Source organism: Eretmochelys imbricata, chromosome 3 (genome assembly GCF_965152235.1).
Source record: "Eretmochelys imbricata isolate rEreImb1 chromosome 3, rEreImb1.hap1, whole genome shotgun sequence".
NCBI classification, from domain to species: Eukaryota; Metazoa; Chordata; order Testudines; family Cheloniidae; genus Eretmochelys; species Eretmochelys imbricata.
Genome location: NC_135574.1, coordinates 77,089,455 through 77,115,861, shown reverse-complemented (window position 1 = coordinate 77,115,861; position 26,407 = coordinate 77,089,455). Strand labels below are relative to the sequence as shown.

The 26,407-nt window shown below is 44.2% G+C and overlaps 1 protein-coding gene across 4 annotated transcripts in view; it reads left to right on the top strand.

Annotated features, from left to right (window-relative positions):
* Nucleotides 1-1,930: 1,930 nt before the first annotated feature.
* ASCC3 (activating signal cointegrator 1 complex subunit 3) overlaps nt 1,931-26,407 on the top strand; it is a 524,193-nt gene continuing 499,716 nt past the window's right edge. For all 4 annotated transcript variants that reach the window (XM_077812867.1, XM_077812868.1, XM_077812866.1 and 1 more), the window contains exons 1-2: nt 1,931-1,957; nt 24,683-24,833. In XM_077812867.1, coding sequence (XP_077668993.1) covers nt 24,744-24,833 — 90 coding nt within the window. In that variant the 5' untranslated portion in view covers nt 1,931-1,957; nt 24,683-24,743. The remainder of the gene's footprint in view (nt 1,958-24,682; nt 24,834-26,407) is intronic.

The following is a 26,407-nucleotide window of genomic DNA, read 5'->3' as shown; positions in this document are numbered from 1 at the left end:
GTGGGAATACAGGATAGCGAGGGGCAGGGGACAGGTGTGGCAGTAGGGATGGGCTAGTGGGGGAAGGGGACAGGTGTGGCAGTGGGGACAGGGGCTAGCAGGGGTTAGGGGACAGGTGTGGCAGTGGGGACAGGGGCTAGCTGGGGGCAGGGGACAGTGTTGCAGTGGGGACAGGGCCTAGCAGGGGGGCAGAGGACAGGTGTGGCCATGGAAAAAGGGGCTAGAAGGGGCAAGGGACAGGTGTGGCCGTGGGGACAGGGGCTAGTGGGGGGCAGGGGACAGGTGTGGCAGTGGGGAAAGGGGCTAGAGGGGGGCAAGGGACAGGTGTGGCAGTGGGGACAGGGGATAGCAGGGGCAAGGGACAGGTGTGGCCGTGGGGACAGGGACTAGCGGGGGGCAGGGGACAGGTGTGGCAGTGGGGACAGGGGCTAGCAGGGGCAAGGGACAGGTGTGGCAGTGGGGACAGGGGCTAGCGGGGAGTAGGGGATAGGTGTGGCAGCGGGACAGGGGCTAGCAGGGGCAAGGGACAGGTGTGGCCATGGGGACAGGGACTAGCGGGGGGTAGGGGATAGGTGTGGCCATGGGGACAGGGGCTAGCGGGGGGGCAGGGGACAGGTGTGGCCGTGGGGACAGGGGCTAGCAGGGGGTAGGGGATAGGTGTGGCAGTGGGGACAGGGGCTAGCAGGGAGTAGGGGATAGGTGTGGCAGTGGGGACAGGGGCTAGCGGGGGGTAGGGGATAGGTGTGGCAGTGGGGACAGGGGCTAGCGGGGGGTAGGGGATAGGTGTGGCAGTGGGGACAGGGGCTAGCGGGGAGTAGGGGATAGGTGTGGCAGCGGGACAGGGGCTAGCAGGGGCAAGGGACAGGTGTGGCCGTGGGGACAGGGGCTAGCGGGGGGTAGGGGATAGGTGTGGCAGTGGGGACAGGGGCTAGCAGGGAGTAGGGGATAGGTGTGGCAGTGGGGACAGGGGCTAGCGGGGGGTAGGGGATAGGTGTGGCAGTGGGGACAGGGGCTAGCGGGGGGTAGGGGATAGGTGTGGCAGTGGGGACAGGGGCTAGCAGGGAGTAGGGGATAGGTGTGGCAGTGGGGACAGGGGCTAGCGGGGGGTAGGGGATAGGTGTGGCCGTGGGGACGGGGCTAGCGGGGGGTAGGGGATAGGTGTGGCAGTGGGGACAGGGGCTAGCGGGGGGTAGGGGATAGGTGTGGCCGTGGGGACGGGGCTAGCGGGGGGTAGGGGATAGGTGTGGCAGTGGGGACGGGGCTAGCGGGGGGTAGGGGATAGGTGTGGCAGTGGGGACGGGGCTAGCGGGGGGCAGGGGACAGGCGTGGCGGCGGCGCAGGGGCTAGCGGGGGGTAGGGGATAGGTGTGGCAGTGGGGACAGGGGCTAGCGGGGAGTAGGGGATAGGTGTGGCAGTGGGGACAGGGGCTAGCAGGGGGTAGGGGATAGGTGTGGCAGCGGGACAGGGGCTAGCAGGGGCAAGGGACAGGTGTGGCCGTGGGGACAGGGGCTAGCGGGGGGTAGGGGATAGGTGTGGCCGTGGGGACGGGGCTAGCGGGGGGTAGGGGATAGGTGTGGCAGTGGGGACGGGGCTAGCGGGGGGTAGGGGATAGGTGTGGCAGTGGGGACGGGGCTAGCGGGGGGCAGGGGACAGGCGTGGCGGCGGCGCAGGGGCTAGCGGGGGGTAGGGGACAGCGGGGCAGTGGGCTTTGGAGAACGCGGCACGGAGCACGGAGTCCGTATCTGCGAGTCGGGATCAGCAAGCAGGGCGCTGCGCGTGGGGCGGGGTCAATACGGGATTAACGTCAGTGCGAAGGGATGAGCCAGACCGTGGGGTGGGGGCGTGGCGTCCATCGGGATCTACTCACCGCTCTCCCGCAACTGGCCCCTCCCGCTCTCCCTCGCTTTACGGCTGTGTCACGCCCGGCGCTGTGCTCTTCGCGGCAGCCGGAAGGCAGGTGAGCGGTCGGGATCTCGTGGGAGGGGGTCGGCGGGCAGTGCCTACGTGGCCTTGGCTGCTGGGCCCCGCCATGGGTCTCCTCAGCTCGGAGCGGAGACGCGCTGGGGCCGGGTGCCCTGTTCTCCCGCGGGGGGGGGCTTTATTCTCCTGCCCAAGGGGGGGCGCGGGGACGCAGCTTTTCCCGGAGCTCGCCCTGCCCTGGGGCCGCCTGGCCGGCGGGGCGCGCTCCCTCCGCAGGGCTGAGTATAACCGGCGTCACCGCCCCTCCCCGTGCCTCAGTTTCCCTAACGGCGCTGTCTCCTCCCCACCCCCCACCGCGGGGGCAGCGGGGATGAGCTTGCCCGGCGTGCGCAGGGTCCGGGGCGCTCTTTGGTGACGCTCCCCGGAGCTTGGGGGCATTGGCATCGGCTCTGTAGCTCCGCAGAGCGGGCAGCGGAGCCCGGCCGCAGTTGTCCCACTGCGTCCGTGTGCCGGGCCACTCCCGGCTGCTCCATGCCCAGCCGCCGGCACCGGGCTGTCAGTTTCATGTAGCCTGTGCTGGGGCCTTTGCTCTGTGTGTAGCCACGGGTGTCTCGACTGGCTGTTTTCTGTGCGCTTCCAGTGCACCTGGCTTCCAGATTGCTTGCTTGCTTCCCCAGCCGGCACATTTGTGGGGGTAGGATGTATTGTAGGGACAGTGTCAACGGACAATCATTTGATAAGTGTCCTTATTAAAATTGTTAACAAGTATGGATTATTGGCCATTAAACATTTTACAAATCCAGTTTATGCTACAGCTCTTACTGTTCTTGTTTCTTTTCTCTTGGCCATGATAAATCAATTAAGTCAGTTTCACTTTCGAAACTGTTGTAACACTTTGGAGTTTTTAGTGTTTTCCTGCTTGGATTTCAAAACACTGCTGAGGAATATGCAGGTGGAATTTAAAACAAAATAAAGATTAAAAAAAACTTGGTCAGGTTTTACCAAAGTTCATAAATAAAATTTGTGTGTAATGGTGCTGAAGTCCTGTTGGTCCCAGGATATGAAAAAGAGAAAGTGAGTTTGATGTTCATGGAAGGGACAAATTTACTCAGAGCTCTTCTTCAGGTGTGGGAAAGGTGTGACACTGAGCACAAGGTGGAACAGATTTTTAAGCATAAAGAGTTAACACATGTTGTTAGAGACTGTTCAAGACCAAGTAGTAATGAGACCTAAAACCAGTGTCTATTGAGTCTGTGATGTTTAGTGTCCAGCAAAGTTTTTTGAAGGTGCTAGGCACATTTCTTTTGAGGCTGAGGACTGAGAGATCAAATATGGAGTGATCATTCTATTAAGTGTTCATCTACAGGTGATACGGTGTATTTTGCCTTGTGTCATTGTTCTGTATGAATTAATTTAAGAATGTATTGTTGTTGGGGCACTTGCTGCACTGGATGAGGTATACCACGTGTTGTGATAGGCATTGGTAGGACCCTTGAAAGATGTGTGGGGGAAGGTATTGGTTATTGCACCAGTGGAGATATGTGTGCAGCTTTCGCATCTATTATGGCAGGGTTTTGTGCTGCTTTGAATTGGTGTATCCTATAATCTTTAAAGACTCATTGATCCTACATGTGACTATCACAACATGTGGTGGAAGTTAACACTTCTGGAGTTGGGCCATTTAAGTTAAGCTATTAACGTATACATGTTTATTACCTTTTGAATATGAGGGACCCTATACTTGTTACTATTGCTTAAGAAGGTAAAACAAAACACATTAAGTTTAATATTTAGGGCTTTTAGCACGTGTTCCTAATTGCTTTGTATGGAATAGAGGTGAGTTTGTAGTTCCTAGCAGATTAAATTGTAGTGGAAATATCACTTCTCTTAAAGCAATATTAGATGCTCTCTTCCTATCTATCTTCTTTGATTAAAGAAGGAGTGGTGACATTCTGGAGGAACCTCATCCAGTTCTCAATCAATAGCAGGAGTGAGTCTGTAACATGGGACTTTAACTGTAGAGAATATAAGACAACTAAAAATGTTAGGAGACCAAGCCAAACAGTTTTCAGGAGGAGATGGAGGGACCTCTTGGAGACATTAAAGCAGGGTACAGGAGACCCTCAAAGATATGAACACCAGAGTTATAGACTTACCGGTCAACTGGACACCATGTGGAACCGGAAGTAATCAAGCAGCTGGGGAGACCGAAAAAAGCAAAACAAAACAGCAAATACTGTACTGCATCGGGGCTTTAGTCCTGGGGTTCAGGGCTGCAGCCATGGGGTTGGAGGGAGGGATTGGGGCTTCTGACCCTTAGGAGCAGTGGGGGATCAGGGCTTTAGACCGGGGCAAGCATCAGGACTCGGGGCTTCAGCCCCCCGGCTCTGTTCCCTGCTTGATCTCTGGTGCACCCTCCACTGGCTGAAACCGGGAGCGAAGCCCTGAGTCCCGGCCCACGCTGTGGGGCAGAAGCTAGGAACAGAGCCGTGGGGCTGAAGCCCTGAGCCCCAGCGCTCCCCGCGAGGCTGAAACCGGGAGTGGAGCCATGGGGCTGAAGCCTCAAGCTCCAGTGTTCCCCCCAGCTCTAAACTCCAGAGCCCTGGTGTTCCCCCGGGGAAGACACCCTGAGGCCCCCACCTGGAGCCGTGGCACCCTGAGGGTCAGAAACTCCACCCACCCACTCAGAGCCTTGACACCCACACACTTTGTGGCTGCAGCCCCAACTCCCTACGTGGCTGAAGTCCGTAACATCTTGTTCCAAGTTAAAGAACGTTTCAGAGTTACGAACAATCTCCATTCCTGAAGTGTCTGTAACTCTGAGGTTCTACTGTACTTGCATCTTTTGGAAAGAATATATGGGTTACTGCCTTCTGTCTGAATCAGTTGAATATTGTCAACTGTACATCATGTTCTAATAATAATATTAAATATCATGGAATTTTCTTTCAAGGCAGACAACAAATGATGCTGCCTATTTGTGTTTTAAAATATCTCTGACTTAAGTGCAGAAAAGGGGAATGGACTTTTTCACAACCAACATTGTAGAGGTAACGGGAAACTACGTGCAGGGCAATTCTGAAGATCTCGTCAGTGGTTTCAGAACAATCACCATTTATGTCAGCCTCTTATAAATTTTAAGGAGTTGTTCTTGGAATATAGATACCAGATTCCATTGTGCATGGAACCCCTTTCTAATTTGCTTTAAGTGCTCTAACTCTTTAAGGTTCATTGTTACATCATAAATTGCTGCCAGAGAAGTGCTTTTTGCGAGTAGGTGAACATTTGAAATAGTACATTTATTGATATTTAATTAAATTCCATGTAATTAGTAAAACATCTGAATTAGCTAAAAGGAATAACAAAGAATGAAGAACACTTATAAACAGCTAAAAAAAAATCCACTTGCACGGAACAAATAGAAGATTTTCCCTGGATGAGTGCCAACAACTGCAGATTTTAAGTTTTCATTTAAAAAAAAATTTTTTTTAACCTTCTGAGGTTAAACTTGTCAACGGTCTTTCCTACACATTTGTACTCTTGAAATGTTAAAATAAGAGCCGCCACTTTTGTTCTTCATACGGTATTGTCTGCTGAATAGTTGCAGTGTAAACTCGCATAAGGTAATCAATATTATTTCAGAGAAATATTGACTTCATTGTTGATGCTAATGCACTGTGCAGAGAGAAGGGCCGAGTAGCATTACGTTTTGACTTCAGTACATGTGTTTTTATTTAAAGAATACGTTGGTTGATTACCATATCAAATTGCTGAGAACAACTTATTTTATTTCACCAATTGGGACTACATTTACCAAGCAATGTGCCCCAAATGTATGGATGTGTAGAAAGTTTCTGAAGTAGTAGTGACGTATTGTTAGAGAAGTACTGAACACAATTTAATGTAAAAACAATGAGGAGTCCTTGTGGCACCTTAGAGACTAACAAATTCCTGTGTAGCTATACAATATGAAAAAAACGGCTTGGACTAACACATCATGGAAAATCCTAAAAATATTATAACCACTTCTTGTTTGGCAGATTGCCAGAAATAATACCGGAAAGAATGTTGTAACTGGAAATTGGTATTCAGTGATATTAATACCAAAGTATTAACTGATAAATGCACTTCTTAATAAGCTTTTTTGGCTAGTAAGCTCCATAGAACTAAAGTTTACATGACATGCATCAAAATGCATTTTAGATTTTGGAATGCATACAATCTATTTCATGTAACACAACAAAAATACACAGTACTCAAATTTAAGAAAATCTTAAATTGCATTTGTAATATTGAGGGACTGCTGTCCTTCTGAGTACAGTTAATTTGTTGATTAATTGTACTTCCTAATATAATTTGAGTAGAAATGGAAATACTTTTTTAAAATTGCTGGAAAACTACATTACACCAAATAATAACATAGACATTCTCCTGGTAAATTGCTTTTGGTAACAATATTTGAGCTTTCTGTTAAACACTTTTTAACCAGCATGTTTTCATTGAACATCAAAATGGCCTTTTAAGTCAGGCAAAGAAAAAAAACCCACTCCATTCCAGAGATATGTATCCTATTACAAAGCAATTTAAGATAACACCTACTAACGTACAGTGCAAGCTGGTTTGAAATGAGCTATTTGTGTAGTCTGATCAGTCCTCTTTGAACTGGTATCTGTCAGTTTGATTCAGCCATTTATTACAGTCTTGCAGGCCAAACCTCCCCATAGCAACCGCCACTGGAGCCACCCAGTCTGGTTGCCTTTCTGCTAGCCCCTGGCGTAGTCTTTCATGTTCTGTGGTGCAGTGTGTGAAACCTGCAATTCTGTCTTTTAGAGTAAATATTCCCTCTTGGTTTTCAGAGGTATAATGCCCTCTTAGGTGTACAGAGTAGAGGAAGGACGGGGTGGTGGTTGGGTGTTAGTTGGAGATGTGGAAGGTTCAATTTCCTGCTCTTCCACAGACTTCCGGTGTGACCTTGGGCAAGTGACTTGGGCCTGGTCTAAGCTATGAAGTTTAGCTGGCATACTCTGGCTAGGAGTGTGGAGAAAACTGCACCCTTAGATGAGGTAGCTCAGCTGGCAGAACCCCTATTGTAGATACACACATGCCAACAAAGAGGTTTCTATTGGCATTGTTAATGTTGTTAAGGGAGATGATGTAGCTATGCAGGCGGAGGAACTTCTGCTGGCTTATGTTGTGTCAACACTAGGGGGCTCTGCCAGCATAGTTATGTTGGCCAAGGCTCTATAGTGTAGACTAGTGGTTCTCATCCTTTCCAGACTACTGTACCCCTTTCAGGAGTCTGCTTTGTCTTGAGTACCCCAAGTTTCACCTCACAAAATCAGACATAAAAATACAAAATTGTCACAGCACACTATATAGCTGAAAAATTGATTACTTTCTCATTTTTACCATATAATTATATACATATTATACTTGCATTTCAATGTGGTACTTGAGTCTCTTTTATTGTGAGCTTTGTCTGAAGCCTGAGTACCAGACCGCTAGGCTGAAACGTGTAACTTAGCTTTTGTGGGGCACCCTGAGCAGTTGTCCTGCTTGCCACTCTTAATGTCAGCCCGGCACTTGCGACTCCCCTAAACCTGTCTTATGCCCCCCCTTGGAGCTGCAACCCCGAAGTTGAGAAACACTGATCTTGAATACCCCCGGAAGACCTCTGAGTACCCCAAGGGGCACGTGTACCCCTGGTTGAGAATTACTGGTGTAGACAAGCCTTTAGTCTTTCTGTGCGCCAGTTCTGCAACTGTAACATGGGGATATTACTTCCCTGCCTCACTGGGGTGTTGTGAAGATAAAGACACAAAAGACTTTGTGGTGGTCTCATACTACAGTAATGGGGGCTGAATAAGTACAGAAGATATTTCCTTGTACTGTGGTGCACTCATAAAAATATACCCCTACCTTTCTGAAAATTATTATATCTCGTATGGAGAGTAGTATTAAATTCTTGCTGGAATTTTTCTAATTGTGAAATAGGTAAGTGTTAAGGAAGGAGCATACATCAGTCAATGCAAAATACACTTTGACACACAGAAATAGCCTTTGGGCTTGAAAGTTGAAAGTACATGCATTCCAAGGGGGCATCAATAAATGTCTAACATGAACTTCAAACATTTACAACTGAAAATTATTGATCTGACTGAGATCCCAAGGGGCCATTTCTTCCTTAGTGTCTCAGCCATTCATAGTAAATCTAGACATTACCCTTTTCCTGGAATGACTTTATTTCCTACATTTAGCAACTGTGATCAAAATATAGTGAAACCTTTTTATATGAGAAATTATACAGGTATCTTTAAAATGTTCTCATGAGCATATTGCCAGTGACACAGGCAAACTGCCCAGGAGGAGAGTGCAACAGCTGGTGGATTTGTTTCCAGTTAGCACACATTGGAATGTTTAAAAGAAAGCTGCACTTCCTTTCAGTACAAAGAACAGTAAATGAGTGCTAATTTTAAGTAGTCTTAAATATAATACAAAATAATGAAATAGGAAGTTGCCATTTTGCCAGTCAGCTGGCATGTTATGTGTTGAAGGTGCTGCTCAGCCTGTCAGTGCCATAAAACAAGAGGAGACAAGGGGACTTTAACTTAGTCTGTTTATAATTTTGGAAATCAGCATATATACAGCATGCTTGCAAATATTGTTTAAACCTATTTCCGATTAACAAGTGCTTCTGGTAAATAATTGCTTCTGGTCTTCAGCCTGTTGCGTGTCCATCTGTTAAGCAGCATTGCTAGTGGTTCCTTTGTCACAAACTGTCAGAATGGATTACTTGGTAGTATGTAACAGTAAAATAACAGTGTTGAGAGATATTAGAATCTCTGGGTCTTAGGGCACATGCACTTGTTACAGCCCTTGGGCTTTTTAACACTGGGAGATGTCGTTTATGCAGGCAGTTGCATATAAGTAGGGCCCTACCAAATTCAGGGTCCATTCTGATCAATTTCGTGGCCATAAAATTTGAAAATTTCATGTTTCAGATGTTTAAACCTGAAATTTCAGTGTGTTGTAACCGTGGTGGCCCTGACCCAAAAGGGGGCACAGAGGGGGTTGCAAACCTATTGTCGGGGGGTCATGGGATTGCCTTCTGTGCTGTCTTCAGAGCTTCCTGTAGCTGCAGGAGGTTTCCGGAGGTGGAGATGAGTCTGATCTCCCCTTTGCTGCTGGGAGTGCCCCAGTCAGGGAATCCTAGCTGCTGGGCCAGCAAGAGACCGGACTTGTCTTTCCCCTGCATGGCTGCTCTCGGGTGGGAGATCAGACCCACCTCCATGTACCTATTTGTGCTGCAGGAAGCTCAGAGGCTGTTCTCCTCCCCGAGAGCAGCCATGCAGGAGAAGAACAAGTCCTGTCGCTCCCCAGCCCAGCAGCTAGGAGCCCCTGTTTGGGGCACACCCAGCAGCAAGGGAGAGATTGGAGCACAAGCCTCCTCTGGCTGCAGGAACTTCTGGGGTTTCTGCCAAGCACCGGATATTCCTGCAGCAGGGGGAGGCACCCGGAGGTGGGTATGATCCTCCTACCCCTTCCGCCACTCAAAGTGGCCGTGCAGGGGAAGGACAAGTAACTCCTAGGAACTTGGGGGAGATAAGATTTCAAGAGCTTATTTCACGTTCCGTGACACGTTTTTCATGGCTGTGAAATTGGTAGGGCCCTAGATATAAGGCTTCCTGTTTCCTGAACAGTGGGTGATACAGGAGAGACACAAGTCAGTGAATGGATCTCTTTAACGTTCTCAGGCCTTCTGCCTGATAGGTATACCTTCCTGGAGCAGCCTGGGGAAGGCTATGCAGCTCTTGAATAAGGGCTGTAGGGATGATGCAGTCCTGGATAAAGGGTGAAAACGAGTCCCTGTGGGTTGGCAAGACTGTGTTCAGTTGCATTTGTTTTGAATCTGTTAGAGCCCTGAAACGGAAACTGGAGAAATGTACTACTGTGTGGACTGTGATTTCACCTCCCCCACCAGATGAAATCGTATTTCTTAACATCTTAAAGATTGTATGTAGATTTGTTACAGTGTGCTAATTCTGAATGGCTTAACAACTTCAGCTAAAGGGAGCTGAAAATCATGCTATATTTAACTGGGAAGGTAAATTTCCCTAGATTTGCAACAAATTCTCTTGAATACCATGTGATCTTGATGACCTAATGTGTTCTTTGAGGGTTTGATCTAACTTTCAGTGAAATCAATGGAAGGAGTTACACTTACTTCAGCATTTGTCTTGATATTTAGGGTATTGGAATCGTCTCTATCTAGCATTGCAAATACAGTTAGTAAGAAAGCTAAAATGAGATTAGTCCTTTCTGAGAAAAGCAACTCCATGCAAAGTCACAGAAAAAAGCGTCTGATCAGCTTTGTTTTCAAACATGCACCTGTGCTGTTATACTGCTTTTAATGTTGGATGATTACTTCCCATTTCCATTTTCTCCCTTTTAAGCATTACAAGACACAAATGTTTTTTTTGCTAATTTAAGACGACGAGTTGAAATACTCAGAAGAACAGTAATTTTGTTTATAATCTATTAAATAAATCATTAAGAGGAGGGATGTATGTTTTTCATTGTTGACATTTTGTCTTCTCACTGGTCATGGGTCAATGCTCAAAAATGTTTCCTAGTCCTGAAAGCATTTGTAATATGCTGTTGAGGTGTTTCTGGTAATAGCAGTTTTTATAAAACATCACATCTTTTAAAAATAACACACCTTTCCTAACATACTTTGCTGCTTTCCCTATTTCAATTCTGACATTATTGTAGCAGCTGGCATATCATGAACTGAGATTACTGTCATATGCCATTCGAAACTGGTGTTTGAAGCGCTTAACAAATTACAGTTACATCATTGTTGTTTTAGCTCTAGCTGCTCTTGTTATGAGAGCCTTTGAAAAATCATTTTGGAATTGCTGGGTCTGGGTCAGGAGAAAGTAAGAGAGCAATCAGGATGTGCCTTTAAGGCCAGGCAACTTGCTGGGTACAGAAACAATTTCTATAAATTACTGTACTGAGAAGCAGAGATTTTATACCTAGTGGACGGAGAGGGCTGCGGTGAATAGAGCTCCAGATCTGGCGTTTTACTTTAGTCATCACCATACTTCGGTGGGGATATACTTGTGAATCTGGTGATTGATTTTAAGATGCCAGAATAAGATCTGGCTAGCTAAAGACTTTTGTTTCCTGTCTTTCAAAAGGTTTGGGGCGGGGCAGTAGACCCCCCGCCCCCAACCACTCAGTTTCCTTTTGGAGAGGTTTCAGAGGGGTAGCCATGTTAGTCTGTATCAGTAAAACCAATGAGGAGTCCCTGGGGCACCTTAGAGACTAACAGATTTATTTGAGCATATTAGACTAAATTTGTTAGTCTCTTAAGGTGCCACAAGGACTCCTTGTTGCTTTTGGAGAGGATTACAGATCTGATTGCAAAGACCAACCACAGCACTGGAGAAAAAGTGCCCTTGAAGACACAAATGCCTAGAGAGGAAGGATGGCCAGTGGATATGGTATTAGCCTAAGACTTTGGAGATCTCTACTCAAGTCTCTGCTCTACCTCAAACTCCTTGTGTGATTTTGAGCAAAACATTTGGACTGTGTCTACACTAAGCACTACAGTGGCACTGCTACAGCGATGCCACTGCAGTGTAGACACTTGCTGCAGTGAAAGAAGGGGTTTTTTCGTTGCTGTAGTAAATCCATCTCTGTGACAGTGGTAGCTAAGTCAACGGACAGATTCTTTTGTCGATCTGGCAGTGTCCTCTGGGGCTTATGTTGGCTTAACTACGTCTTTCAGGGGTTTGCATTTTTCATACTCCTGAGTGAAGTAGCTAGGTCGACCTAAGTTTTAGGCGTAGACCAGGCCTTATCCTTTTTGCGTGCCCATTTCCTCATCTGTAAGAATCGGGTTAATAGTACTTCTGTATTGCACAGGGTGTAGTGAGAATATATAATGTGAGGTGCTTAGATATGACAATGCCAAAGGCTATAAAAGTACCCAAGATAGGTAGAATGTGAACATAGTCGTTAAAATTAAAGGAGCGGATAAAAATTCAGTTGATGAATAATAAAACTTAAAAGAAGTGCAGCTTTGGAAGCTAAATAAAGTTTATTTAGCTGAGCTACCCAACCTCAAGCGTAGGGTGTTGAGTGGGCTTGAGCTCAGGTGGTAAGCCTGAATCTCTGCTGGAGCCACAGCATCCACACAAGATGTTTTTTGTATGCTAGCGTGAGTCTGTCTACCCAGGCTTGGGAGCTGTGCTCCCAGCTGCAGTGTAGACATACTCTAAGTGCTTTTGACACTGCTCCAGAATTGACTAGAGCAAGTCCTGGAACTCAGATCAGTGTAGCTATTTCTCATTCACCCACTTTCATGTTGCAGCACTAGAATTCCATGAAAAGAGGAGGTAATTTATTCTTCCTTTTAAAAAAAAAAAAAAAATGCTGGACTATTTCACTTGAAAATAAACTGGGTTGTGTGTGTTTGTCATGTGAGTTTACTGTTTTTAGATGGGATTGTTTTGGGAATATTGGATTATGAAAGCAAAGATCCTGTATATATTTGTCAGATCTTTCTCTTTTTAGTCCTGAAGGCTTATGGCTATCAGTGTGGAGCATCAATTTGTCTTCCATGTGTGAAGAGAATCTTAAGAGAAGGCTGTAACTCCTTTATCTTGAATTCAGCCATGGGTTTTCCCCATTCCACTCATCCCCATGCCAAATGGCAAGGCTTAGTGAGAGATGTCTTAGAAATATAGTTCTGTTCTGGGACCTCACAATTTTATCAGTTCTTTCCTGGAATCCTATCACAGTGCTCAAAGGACACATATTTGAGCCACTTTAAGTTATTCAGCGCTACTTAAAAATTCATATTCTGGAATAAAGCTTTCTTTTAAACTTAAGTGATTATCTCTTATGGCTTACAGGCCTACATGAGGATGAGACTGTTTTAAAAAATGAAAAAAAATTGAAAGGAGTAGTGAGTTTTGTGTTCGTGTTGTGTTTGTTTTAAAAAGGAGCACACACATAGTGGGAGTATTGTCAGTCATAGGATAGATACAGCCTGGGTAATGAGCACATACTTCCCCTCCCTCCTTTTCAGTGCAGAGCTGGAAATATTGCTGTAGCTTATTATAGTAATATGTTTGTGATATTCAGTGCTGTGATTGCGTTTTTAAAATCTGTGATGCTCTCCAAAAGTTTTAATTAATTCTTGGCTATTCCCATGGTACTGTCACAAAGATGTGTGTTTTGGTGGTGATTTTTTATTATATGAACAACTGTTTACTATGAAGTAGACTGAGAAAACCAGTGTTCTCTTTAAAAAGTGCTTGAGACTTTACAATAACCTGTTTTGATATATATACACAAATAAAATTGTGCCTATTCCATGCCTTGGGCACACCTGAAGATCATCACTCAGAAGAAGTGGACCCAAGACTGAACTCAAGTGGCAAACTGTGGGCACACACCACCTTGTTATCTTTGCCATCTCATCTGGTTGCTTTGTTCAGCCTATCAGTTATTTCAGGTTGTTTTCTGAACTGCCTTCGTTCCATGTATAGTCCAATAGTAGTCACTGGCTGTAATACATAGTTTTGGACAGTGTGTCAAGTTCTGTTTCAGAATATACATATTTGCATAACCTCTTAATAGTGTGAGAAGTGAAATGTCAAGGGCAGCAAGAGGACTGAATAGCTCAGGGTATGGGGGGGAGGGGGGAAATACAAAGTAATTTTTCACTTCAAGGTTACAGGTTTCAGTCTGATTTATGGGAAATGACCAGACATTGCCCCATAAAGCAGGTGTTTGCTAGTTTATGTGAAATGTTTTGAGTGCCTATCATTTAAACAAGCTTATGATTGGCCTAATCTAAAAAACCCCATCGTAGTTAGGATATGTTTCCCACTCTCAGAAAGCCAGGCTGCGGGGGACCATCCAGTGTGGAAGATGCCTGCTGGTGGAATCTCTCAGAAAGCAGGTGGGAAAGCTACAGGAGGAGGTGGCTAGGCTGAGGAGCATCTGTGCCCATAAGGAATTCCTCGAGAGCAGTCACATGGAAACATCCAAGGCCGAGGAAGCTATCCAGCTACAGAGGACTGTTGTCACACCACCAGGGGAGGAGGATATGGCTCTGTCTCAAAGGGGACACTGGCTTCTGGTTACTTCTGGCAGCAGGCAGTGCTCCACCCCTACTCCCAACCCACCCACCATGGTGATGGAAAACAGATGTGCTGCCCTGGCAGCGAGTGATGAGGAATCACCCAGAAAAGTGGAGGAGGAGAAGCCATGTACCCCCACAGCTGGGAGGATTGCAGCCACCACTCCCAGGAGGAAATATAGGGTAGTGGTGTTTGGTGACTCTCTTCTGAGTGGGATGGAGGCACCCATCTGTTGCCCTAATATGGCATCCCGGGAGGTATGTTTCCTGCCAGGGGCCTGTATCTGAGACATTACGGAGAGGTTGTCGAGGATCGTCTGGCCCTCTGAGTACTACCCAATGATACTCATCCATTTGAGCACTAATGATACTGCAAGGTCTGATCCTCAGCAGATCAGAAGTGACTACAGGGCTCTGGGAGTAAGGGTGAAGGAGATGGGAGTGCAGGTGGTGGTCTCTTCAATCCTTCCAGTCAAGGGTAGGGGCCCAGGCAGAGACAGATGTATCCTGGAGGTGAATGCCTGGCTGCGTGGATGGTGTTGCCAGGAGAGGTTTGGCTTTCTTGACCACAGGATGCTGTTCCAAGAAGGACTGCTAAGCAGAGATGGGGTTCACCTATCATGGAAGGGGAAGAATGTATTTGGATACAGACTGGCTAATCTAGTGAGGAGGGCTTTAAAACTAGGTTTGAAGGGGGCAGGTGACCAAAGCCCACAGATAAGCCAAAACATGGAGACCTGGGAGAAGGGTCAGAATTTGGGGGAACATGGGCTGTTATAGCAGGGATAAGGAAGACAGAACTAATGGGGGGAATCAAATCAGTATCTTAGATGTCTCTATACTAATGCAAGATGTATGGGGAATAAGCAGGAAGAATTTGAAATGCCAGTAAACAAACACAACTATGACATAGTTGTCACAGAACTTGATGGGATAATATGCATGATTGGAATATTGGTGTAGAAGGGTACAGCTTTCTCAGGAAGGACAGGCAGGGAAAAAAGGGAGGAGGTGTTGCTTTATATATTAAAAATGTATACACTTGAACTGACGTTGAGATGGAAATAGGAGACCGACTTGTTGAAAGTCTCTGGGTAAGGATAAAAGGGGTGAAAAACAAGGGTGATGTCATGATAGGGGTCTACTACAGATCACCTAACCAGGAAGAAGAGGTGGCTGAGACTTTTTAAAAACAACTAACAAAAGCATCCAGAGCACAGGACTCGATGGTGATGAGGGACTTCAACTACTCAGACATTGGTTGGGAAAATAACATAGCAGGGCACAGGATATCCAACAAGTTCTTGAAATGTATTGGAGACAGTTTGTTTTTATTTCAGAAGGTGGAGAAAGCTACTGGGGAGAGGCTGTACTAGATTTGATTTTGACTAATATGGAGGAACTGGTTGAGAATGTGAAAGTGGAAGGCAGCTTGGGTGAAAGTGATCATGAAATGATCATGATTCTAAGGAATGGTAGGAGGGAGAACAGCAAAATAAAGACAGTGGATTTCAAAAAAGCAGACTTTAGCAAACTCAGGGAGTTGGTAGGTAAGATCCCATGGGAAGCAAGTCTAAGGGAAAAAACAATTGAAGACAGCTGGCAGTTTTTCAAAGAGACATTATTAAGGGCAGAAGAGCAAACTATCCCACTGTGTAGGAAAGATAGGAAGTATGGCAAGAGATCACCCTGGCTTACTAAGAGATCTTCTATGATCTAAAAATCAAGAGTCCTACAAAAAGTGCAAACTAGGTCAAATTACAAAGGATGAATATAAACAAATAACACAAGTATGTAGGGACAAAATTAGAAAGGCCAAGGCACAAAATTAGATTAGCTAGAGACATAAAGGGTAACAAGAAAATATTCTACAAATACATTAGAAGCAAGAGGAAGACCAAGGACAGGGTAGGCTCATTACTCAATGAGAGGGGGAAGACAACAACAGAAAACGTGGAAATAGCAGAAGTGCTTATTTAGGGTTAAATCCTGGCCCCATTGAAATCAGTTTTAAAGCCTCTCTTCCTTAACTTCACTGGAGCCAGGCTTTCACCATTAGGCTAGGTCTACACTACAGACCTACACAGTAAAATTGGAAATTAAATATGTTTAGAATTATCACAAATAAGATAAACAAAAGGCTTGACTTGTAGCATAATCCTTGATTTTCTGTTCTTAACTCAAAATCACTTTAGGGTGCGTCATGTCATGTTTTGCAATAGCTAGGACAGTGGGACTGAGTTGAAGTAGTCTAAACTCTACCTGTGAATTGCCTTGCTTTACACTTAATTTCATCTATTTGTGTTGTAATCTTAATATTTAGGAGTGGCTCATCATTAGCGAGTAAAGAAAGACTTGAATTTACCATAACTTACCTGCAAGTTTTTCACGCACTGAAATATAAATATGCATTTTTAATGTTTAAGAAATTGTTTCAATTTACACTGTATTAATTGTCTATACTGGTCAAATAGTTTGCCTTCTGTGGTTCAGAAATACACAAGAGTCAAAAATACAGTTTTCCATAGACTGAGACACACAAGTAGGGGCAAAGGAGGAAAGTGCTATTTGAGGAAAAGGCAGAAGTGGGAGGGAAATAAAGATAAAAATTTGATCCACTATAATGAAATCTACCTGAATTTCATTTTTCTTTAAGGATAATAGCCTGATAAAATTATGGTCCAGGCTTACCTTTAAATCAGCAAAGCCTGACAGGTTTCCTGCCTGGTGCTGATCGTAGTTAAGATTGTAATCTTCTGTTGTGGCTTCCCCCCTTCTTAAAAATTTTCAAAGGAAAAATCACATGTATTTTAAAAATAAGTATAGTAAAATTTAAAGTACTCAGACTTCATCTGTAGATTTCACAGAGCTTTACAAAGCTCCCTGAATCCCTTTTTTTTTACAGATATAGAAATTCAAGTGTCGAGTAGGTAAGTGACTTTTTTGTGGTAACATAACAAATTAAGGAACAAGTTTCAGTTCTTTGTCATAAAGCATGCTGCCTCCAGTAACATTAAGATTTAAAATGTGTAACAGAATACGTAGTCAACTTCATGTCAAATGGTGACTTTTAAACAAAGTAATTGAAACCAGTTGTTTCTTCACTTAATATTATTATTTGTTACAGTAGCACCCAGAAGCCTCATTCAGCATGGGGTTCTCCGTGCTTGTCACTGTACAAACATAAAATAAGACAGTAACTGTCTGAAAGAGCTTAAAATTTAAAATGCGAATTTTACTCTTGCATCTTTATAAGTGAGTCCTCCAGAATAAGGTTAAATTACTGATACCTGCACAACACCTGACCAGTGACTAACTTGTCAATAAGCTTTGACTTGTTTTGGAGGCTGTCCGGAGGGAAACTTAACTATCCTTATAAGTCTATATGTTAGATGGTGTCAGAGAGACCGTAGAATTAAGACTGTTTCCCAATGTCCTTGGGAGGGGAAGGACAGCATGATGAGGAGAGAGAGAATACATGCATCTATCAGTTGTTCTGCAGAATCTCAGCTTTTATTTATTTATTTTTTTAAGAAAGCTGTTATGGTTGTGTCAGGGTTCCTGCCCCACTCTGGGGTACAGATGTGGGGACCCTCATTAAAGACCCCCTATTCTACCAGCTTAGGTTAAAACATCCCCAAGGTACAATTCCTTTCCTTGTCCTTGGACAGTATTGCTGCCACCACCAAGTGATTGATTTACACAAAAGATTCAGGAAAGGAGTCACTTGGAGTCCCTGTTCCCCCAAAAATATTCCCCCAAGTCCCTTCACCCCCTTTCCTGGGGAGGCTTGAGAATACCAGACCCTTTGTGTCTAGGACACTGAAAATCAAACAGGTTTTTAAAGGAAGAACTTTATTTAAAGACAAAGTAAAATAATCACACCTGCAAAATTAGGATGGAAGGTAACTTTACAGGGTAATAAAAAGATTTAAACACAGAGGATCCCCCTCTAGGCTCAGCTTCAAAGTTACAAAAAACGGGAGTAAAACTCCCTCTTAGCATAGGGAAAATTCAGAAGCTAAAACAAAAGATAATTGAATGTATTTCCTTGCCCTTACTTACAATTTCTGTAATTTTAGATGTATCATTTCAGGTATGTTTTCAGGAGATGTTTTACCTGCCTGGTCTCTCTCTCCATCCAGAGAGGGAACAAACAAAGAGAGCACAAACAAAACCTCACCCCTCCCCCCGACCCCCAGATTTGAAAGTATCTTCTTTTCTTATCGGTCCTTTTGGTCAGGTGCCAAGTTGGTTATTTGAGCTTCTTAACCCTCTCAGTACATCTGGCCAGGAGGGATTTTCTGCTACTGCATACATAAAGGTTGTTACCCTTCCCTTTATATTTATGGCAGGTTGTATAAACCTTCAAAATGTGAGGGTAGTGTGACCAAAGCATCAGAGCTTGCCTGAGTTTTCAGAGATCCTGAAAAGATAGCTCTGAGGTGTGAGCTGCCACATTTATTTCAATGCGTGCTACCTCAGATGCAGAGGTTTGTGATACTTAAAATTGTTAATGTTGACCTTTAACTGTTCATTATAGTATGTAAGAATAAGAAAGGAGAAAGAGCATCATATTGCAAAGATGGACAACTCCATTTTCCAAAGTGCGGAAGTAGTGTGAAGGACTAGTTAAGGATTTGTGTGTGGAAGGTGAAAATGTTAAGATGACATCACCCAACTGTCAAGCTGTCCTGCAGTGGCTCAAGAGCAGGAGTACCATCCAAAGGGCAGACTGTCAAGAACCCTGGCACAAACCCCAAATTGGCTGAGCGCTCTATACTTAGATTTCATTAACCAATTATCAAGTGTAAACTCCTCAGGCACTAACAGCCTAAATAAGGAGTACCCTTGGGTAATCTGTCTTGCCACCCAGGTAAGCTTATGTTTGTGGTAGGTGGTCCCTTATACCAAGTATCACAGTAATATTCAGGTTACTCCCAGTCCCAAAGGACCAGTCACTTCCACAGGTAACAGAGTAGCAGCCGTGTTAGTCTGTATTTGCAAAAAGAAAAGGAATACTTGTGGCACCTTAGAGACTAACAAATTTATTTGAGCATAATTACAACTACAATACCCACCTACTGAAGCGAAGAAACAGATTGACAGAGCCAGAAGAGTACCCAGAAGTCACCTACTACAGGACAGGCCCAACAAAGAAAATAACAGAACGCCACTAGCCATCACCTTCAGCTTCCAACTAAAACCTTTCCAACTCATCATCAAGGATCTACAACCTATCCTGAAGGACGACCCATCATTCTCACAAATCTTGGGAGACAGGCCAGTCCTTGCTTACAGACGCGCCCCCCCCCCCCAACCTGAAGCAAATACTCACCAGCAGCCCCACACCACACAACAGAACCACTAACCCAGGAACCTATCCTTGCAACAAAGCCCGTTGCCAACTGTGTCCACATGTCTATTCAGCGGACACCATCATAGGGCCTAATCACATCAGCCACACTATCAGAGGCTCATTCACCTGCACATTTACCAATGTGATATATGCCATCATGTGCCAGCAATGCCCCCCTGCCATGTACATTGGTGAAACTGGATAGTCTCTACGTAAAAGAATAAATGGACACAAATCAGTCGTCAAGAATTACAACGTCCAAAAACCAGTTGGAGAACTCTTCAATCTCTCTGGTCACTCGATTAGAGACCTAAAAGTTGCAATTCTTCAAAAACTTTGAAAACAGACTCCAAGGAGAGACTGCTGAATTAGAATTAATTTGCAAACTGGATACAATTAACTTAGGCTTGAATAGAGACTGGGAGTGGATGGGTCATTACACAAAGTAAAACTATTTCCCCATGTTTATTCTCTCCTCCCCCCCCCCCCACCCCGTTCTTCAGACATTCTTGTCAACTGCCGGAAATGGCCCACCTTGATTATCACTACATTATTTCCGCCCCCCCCCCCCCCCACTCTCCTGCTGGTAATAGCTCACCTTAAGTGATCACTCTGGTTACAGTGTGTATGGTAACATCCATTGTTTCACGTTCTCTATGTATATAAATCTCCCCACTGTATTTTCCACTGAATGCATCCGATGAAGTGAGCTGTAGCTCACAAAAGCTTATACTCAAATAAATTTGTTAGTCTCTAAGGTGCCATAAGTGCTCCTTTTCTTTTTTCCACAGGTAAGTAGCACTTTAGATCTACAGCAAAGCCAAATCCTATAGCCAATCCTTCAATAAACTATCTAGAGAGTGATTATATAGGAAAAGGAAATGAGTTATTTACAAAGTTCGCAGAGGTACACATACACAAATGAGTTCTAGTCTTAAATTTCAAAAGTAATAGAAACTTCTATAATAAGCAAGCTCTTTGTGTCCTTTAGGGCTAACCCGGGCTAAGCACTGGACATCTTTTGCTTATGCCTAGTGATCCTTGTCCCATAAAGTCCACACAGCATAAAGATCCAGTTCCTCCTGTTATTTCTTTTTCCCCTTCCACTTCAAATTGCAAATTCTGTTGATGGGTAAGTCTCATCACATCTCCATGGAGGTGGGGAGAGTAAACAACAAAGTATTTTGTCCCTTTTAATGTTTCACTCTAGTCCATCTAGTATGGTTGGGCCTTCCTTGTCAGACAGTAGCGTAACAACTTCTGTTGGAGACTAATATTTCACACTAATCATTCTCTCCTGTCTGGTGACTTACACAGTTATAAAGGCTTACAATACAAATGGTTAAATATTACAGTACAGTATGGGATACAGATGTTATATGTGAGATTAATGCATGCAAGAACTTAAAGCATTCAATAAAGTCTAAACACTAAGCACATTTTTATTCCTCTAATACCTATTTTAATAATACTAATACACAGGTGAGTCAGACCGGCTAGGTATTTGTAAGTGTTCAGTGGAGACATGGGGATCTTGGCATGAGTTGGCACCTGGTCTGCCAGTGTCACACTAACACACGGTGAGGATGGGGTGGGAGGCTGAGGGGTACAATGGGTTAATAGAATAATAGAATATCAGGATTGGAAGGGACCTCAGGAGGTCATCTAGTCCAACCCCTGCTCAAAGCAGGACCAATCCCCAATTAAATCATCCCAGCCAGGGCTTTGTCAAGCCTGACCTTAAAAATATCTAAGGAAGGACATTCCACCACCTCCCTAGGTAATGCATTCCAGTGTTTCATACCCCTCCTAGTGAAAAAGTTTTTCCTAATATCCAACCTAAATCTCCCCCACTGCAACTTGAGACCATTACTCCTTATTCTGTCATCTGGTACCACTGAGAACAGTCTAGATCCATCCTCTTTGGAACCCCCTTTCAGGTAGTTGAAAGCAGCTATCAAATCCCCCCTCACTCTTCTCTTCTGCAGACTAAACAATCCCAGTTCCCTCAGCCTCTCCTCATGACTCATGTGTTCCAGACCCCTAATCATTTTTGTTGCCCTCCGCTGGACTCTTTCCAATTTTTCCAAATCCTTCTTGTAGTGTGGGGCCCAAAACTGGACACAGTACTCCAGATGAGGCCTCACCAATGTCGAATAGAGGGGAACGATCACGTCCCTCGATCTGCTGGCAGTGCCCCTACTTATGCATCCCAAAATGCCATTGGCCTTCTTGGCAACAAGGGCACATTGCTGACTCCTATCCAGCTTCTCGTCCACTGTAACCCCTAGGTCCTTTTCTGCAGAACTGCTGCCGAGCCATTCGGTCCCTAGTCTGTGGCGGTGTATGGGATTCTTCTGTCCTAAGTGCAGGACTCTGCACTTGTCCTTGTTGAACTTCATCAGAATTCTTTTGGCCCAATCCTCCAATTTGTCTAGGGCCCTCTGTATCCTATTCCTACCCTCCAGCATATCTACCACTCCTCCCAGTTTAGTGTCATCTGCAAACTTGCTGAGGGTACAATCCACACCATCCTCCAGATCATTTATGAAGATATTGAACAAGACCGGCCCCAGGACCGACCCTTGGGGCACTCCACTTGATACCAGCTGCCAACTAGACATGGAGCCATTGATCGCTATGTGTTGAGCCCGACGATCTAGCCAGCTTTCTATCCACCTTATAGTCCATTCATCCAGCCCATACTTCTTTAACTTGCTGGCAAGAATACTGTGGGAGACCATGTCAAAAGCTTTGCTAAAGTCAAGGAACAACATGTCCACTGCTTTCCCTTCATCCACAGAGCTAGTTATCTCGTCATAGAAGGCAATTAGATGAATCAGGCATGACTTGCCCTTGCTGAATCCATGCTGACTGTTCCTGATCACTTCACTTTCCTCTCGTGTAAGTGCTTCAGAATTGATTCCTTGAGGACCTGCTGCCTGATTTTTCCAGGGACTGAGGTGAGGCTGACTGGCCTGTAGTTCCCAGGATCCTCCTCCTTCCCTCTTTTAAAGATGGGCACTACATTAGCCTTTTTCCAGTCGTCTGGGACTTCCCCCGATCGCCATGAGTTTTCAAAGATAATGGCCAATGGCTCTGCAATCACATCCGCCAGCTCCTTTAGCACTTTCGGATGCAACAGGTTTATTTTTCTGAAGTGGGCACTCAGTTTTTTTTCAAAAGTTTGGGGAAACACTGGTTGTTAGCTAATGTATGGTATTTGTAATGATGGTTTTAGTGATGAGAATACCTTTTCACTAGGAGCTATGTTGAGATGACTAATTTATGTAAGTCACTAAACATCTAACAGATTATATCTTTTGGTGGCCTCGGCCAGGGTTTGAATTAGAGGTGAAAGGCTCTTCCTCATTTCCAGTGTCTTATGCTTTCATTGCTCTTAACTAATTTCATACTTGGAATTTGTGCAAGGTTGATGAGTTAGGGCACATCCCAATATAGTGTTTTTCATCGAACTTGTTTGTTGCCTGAAATACTAGTTGGCCGAGGGAGGAGAGACCTTATAGTGAATTTGATGGCATTTCTCCTTTTGTCTGTAATGTGATAATTTTTGAACGTTACACTTGGATTTACTTTCAGACTGAACTGTAAGACTGATGACAAAAATGTAGATGAAGCTGTAAAACATTGATGAATGTTAAGGAGACTTGGAAAACTACCAGTACCAAAAGAAAAGTACTATTTATTATTGCAAGATAATGCACGACTAATAAAAATAATGCAAATTCACTTTATCACTCTTGCTGCTCTGTTTCTAGACTAGATCCCACTAAATAAAGTTTAAAAAAAATCTGAATGGCTCTTTAAACATGTTTGGAAGGATTGTTGTGTGCAGACTATTAGATCAGTGGTAGCATTAATAGAATTTTAAAAGCAAATCTAAAACAATATCCATCTCTTATGACTAGTAATTGTGGTTGCAGGCATTGGATTGAAGGAGCTTGAAGATGGGATTATAAAATGGGGAATTTAAATATATAGATATGAATCCACACATCACATTGTAAATGCTCCTTCAATCCAATGCCTGCAACCACAATTACTAGTCATAAGAGATGGATATTGTTTTAGATTTGCTTTTAAAATTCTATTAATGCTACCACTGATCTAATATAAAAAATGGTGTTCCTGAGACACTGTGGAGACGGTGCTACAGAAAAACAGAGGTGTGTTTTCATGTGTGTAAGTGAATGTAGCTTGAGGCATTCTTTCTAGTTGTGCAGTAACATTTTGTTTTTCCTTTTTCTTAAGAGTTTGGAAGGGTGAATATTGTGAACCTCAGTTTGAGTAAAAATGACACTTTTTAAAATTACTTTGTGTGATCCCTTGATTGTCTGTTTAAAAATTGTGGAGTCATTTCCAAGGAAGAAGATACAAGAGAGCAACAGTTCAATGGTGAAGCTCTCTTTTACATTGCTGGAAACAGCTGAATGAACTGAAATCTGCCAGAACTTCCTGATTGAAAATGAATTCCTAAATAGATAGTAATTCTTTGTTTGTCACTATGTTAGTCACATAGATTTACTGTAATACCTTTGTGTTGATAGTGATAAAGAAATAATTTATGCTCTTATCCATTACTGGTAACTTTAGTTCATGTAGGTGCGGGGGGGGGGGGGGGGGAGGCAGCCATCCAGAGTAACCCCATCATCTTATTTTATTATGGTCCTTGTAGTTCCCATCCCTTTATCTATGTTCCTGTTTCCTTCTCCATACTTCTTATTTTTGCCTGTTTTGTGTATGTCAAGGAAAGGACCCTATTTTTGCTTGCTTGCATGAAGTCCCTAGCATAGTTTTCAGCGCTCAAAAATAGCGGTTCTCAAACTGTGGGTCAGGACCCTGTTTTAAATGGGTCGCCAGAGGTGGCGTTAAACTTGCTGGGGCCCGGGGTCAAAGTCAGAGCCCCACTGCCTGGTGCCGAAGCCCAAGGGCTTCAACCTTGGGTGGCAGGGCTCAGGTTACAGGCCCCTCACTGGGACTGAAGCCCTTGGGCTTTGGCTCCCCTGCCCGGGGTGGCAGGGCTCGGGCTGTGTCTTCAGTCCCCTCTTGTGGGGTTGTGTAGTAATTTTTGTTGTCAGAACGGGGGTCATGGTACAAAGAAGTTTGAGAACCCCTGCTCAAAAATAATGAATGTCTGTTTCTACCTGTTTGAAAGTAGGCTTATGTTAATTTGTTTTTAAAGTGTCAGCAAAGTTTCATTTGTTCTTTTTGTTCTCTTTTAGGTTTCTACAAGTTGGAGTGTGACTTAATTTCTCATCGTATGGATCACTGAATGAGTAACAGATGGCCTTACCTCGTCTTACGGGAGCTTTACGCTCCTTTTCAAATGTCACTAAACAAGATGATTATAGTGAAGAATTGGGTGACTTAATGGTAAAGATACTAAGTTTTATCCTTTTAGGTTTTTTTGTTTTAAATTCTAGTGGATGTTGTAAGAGTCTATTTATTCTGTTTCCTTAAGGTAAACTGCTATTTTTTTAATGGGAAGATCAGGAAGACTATTTAAGTATAGATTCCGTGTGCATTTCCTGCTTATCCCATTATGTTCATACAAGACTGAATTTACTTTGGCTAGAATGAGGGATGGTTTTGGTGGTGGGGGGTCTTCCCTTTCAGGAAAGCTTACAAATACTGATATTCATGTATTTAGTTGGGAAAAGAGAAGATAGATAGGAAATAGAATTCATAAATAGGTGATGCAGGTAACAACACCTCTAGTGAGGGTTGCCCAATGCTTCCCGTTATAAAGATCCTGTTTTCAGTAGCTTATGAGTGGTGCCAAACTTAAATCATTCAGGTTGAAATTTTTCATGGTGGTTGTCTGCTGGTCACCCTAGCAGCATCCCCAAACAGCAAGAGGCTCACTAATACCTGGTGGTAAGTTTCAGTTGGCCTCACCAGTTCAGTGTGCCCCAACTCACTGATGTATCTAGAAGGTGTCATGTAAGATACCAATAGAAAGCTAATACCATGCTGAAAATTAATATTATTGTGCGGCATATGTACAGAGGACAAATTAAAACATTGAAAATTGTTATCAAATTATGACTGGCAGGCAGGACTAAAGCTATCCCACTCTAGACAAGAATGCCACCTTAAAGGTACTTCCAAAGTACATTAAGAGACAATGGAAATCTAATTTACATAGATGATAAACAGGATCATCAAGCCAACAAGCAGAGGAAATGACCTTTCAGCATCGTTGCGGGGGAAGGAGATTGAAGGAAACAGATCAGTCTGTATTTTAGCAAACTCCATCAGGGGAAGAAACCAGTCTGGAACTTCCTTTGCCACCAGACTCCATGTTGCTTTCCTCACAGCTTGAATGAACTTTACCTCCTCCCCAAAGTAGTCTTCAGAAGAATCCATTTCAGAGGTGCACTGGAGTATAAAAGAGAGGCAAAGAACCCCAAGTGATCTTTTACCTAAGACAAAGGAACCCAGCACTCTTGACAGGGAGATCCTGACCGGAGGGGTGGTCAGCCATTTTGCTGGAAAGTAGATTGCTAAAGAAACTATGTTGAACAAAGGCTGTAGCTTGTTTTTTTAAGTCTTAGCCTCTAGAAAAGGTGTTTAATTATGTCTAGCGCTATCCGTTATACTTAAAACTCCCTTAAAATCTTACCTCTTTTTGAGAATAAACTTGTTTTACTTTCAGTATAAACCAGCCCAGTGCTGTGGTTGAAGAAAAGTGAATGTTGGGTATTGTATCTTTAAAGGAACAAACAAACCTTAATATCTCTGAATGGTCAAGGAGAGGGTTGGACATTGCAGAGCACGTGCTTTTGGGAAAATTTGGGACTACGGGATTTTGGGTAATCAGGCAGTAGTGTAACAAGCAGGCTGCTGAAATTGGAGCGCTGAACGAGGACTGCTTACCAGACAGATACGCAGTGCATTCTTTTATGATGGCTGGAAGTGTCCAGTGAAGAGAGTAGCAGCAAAGA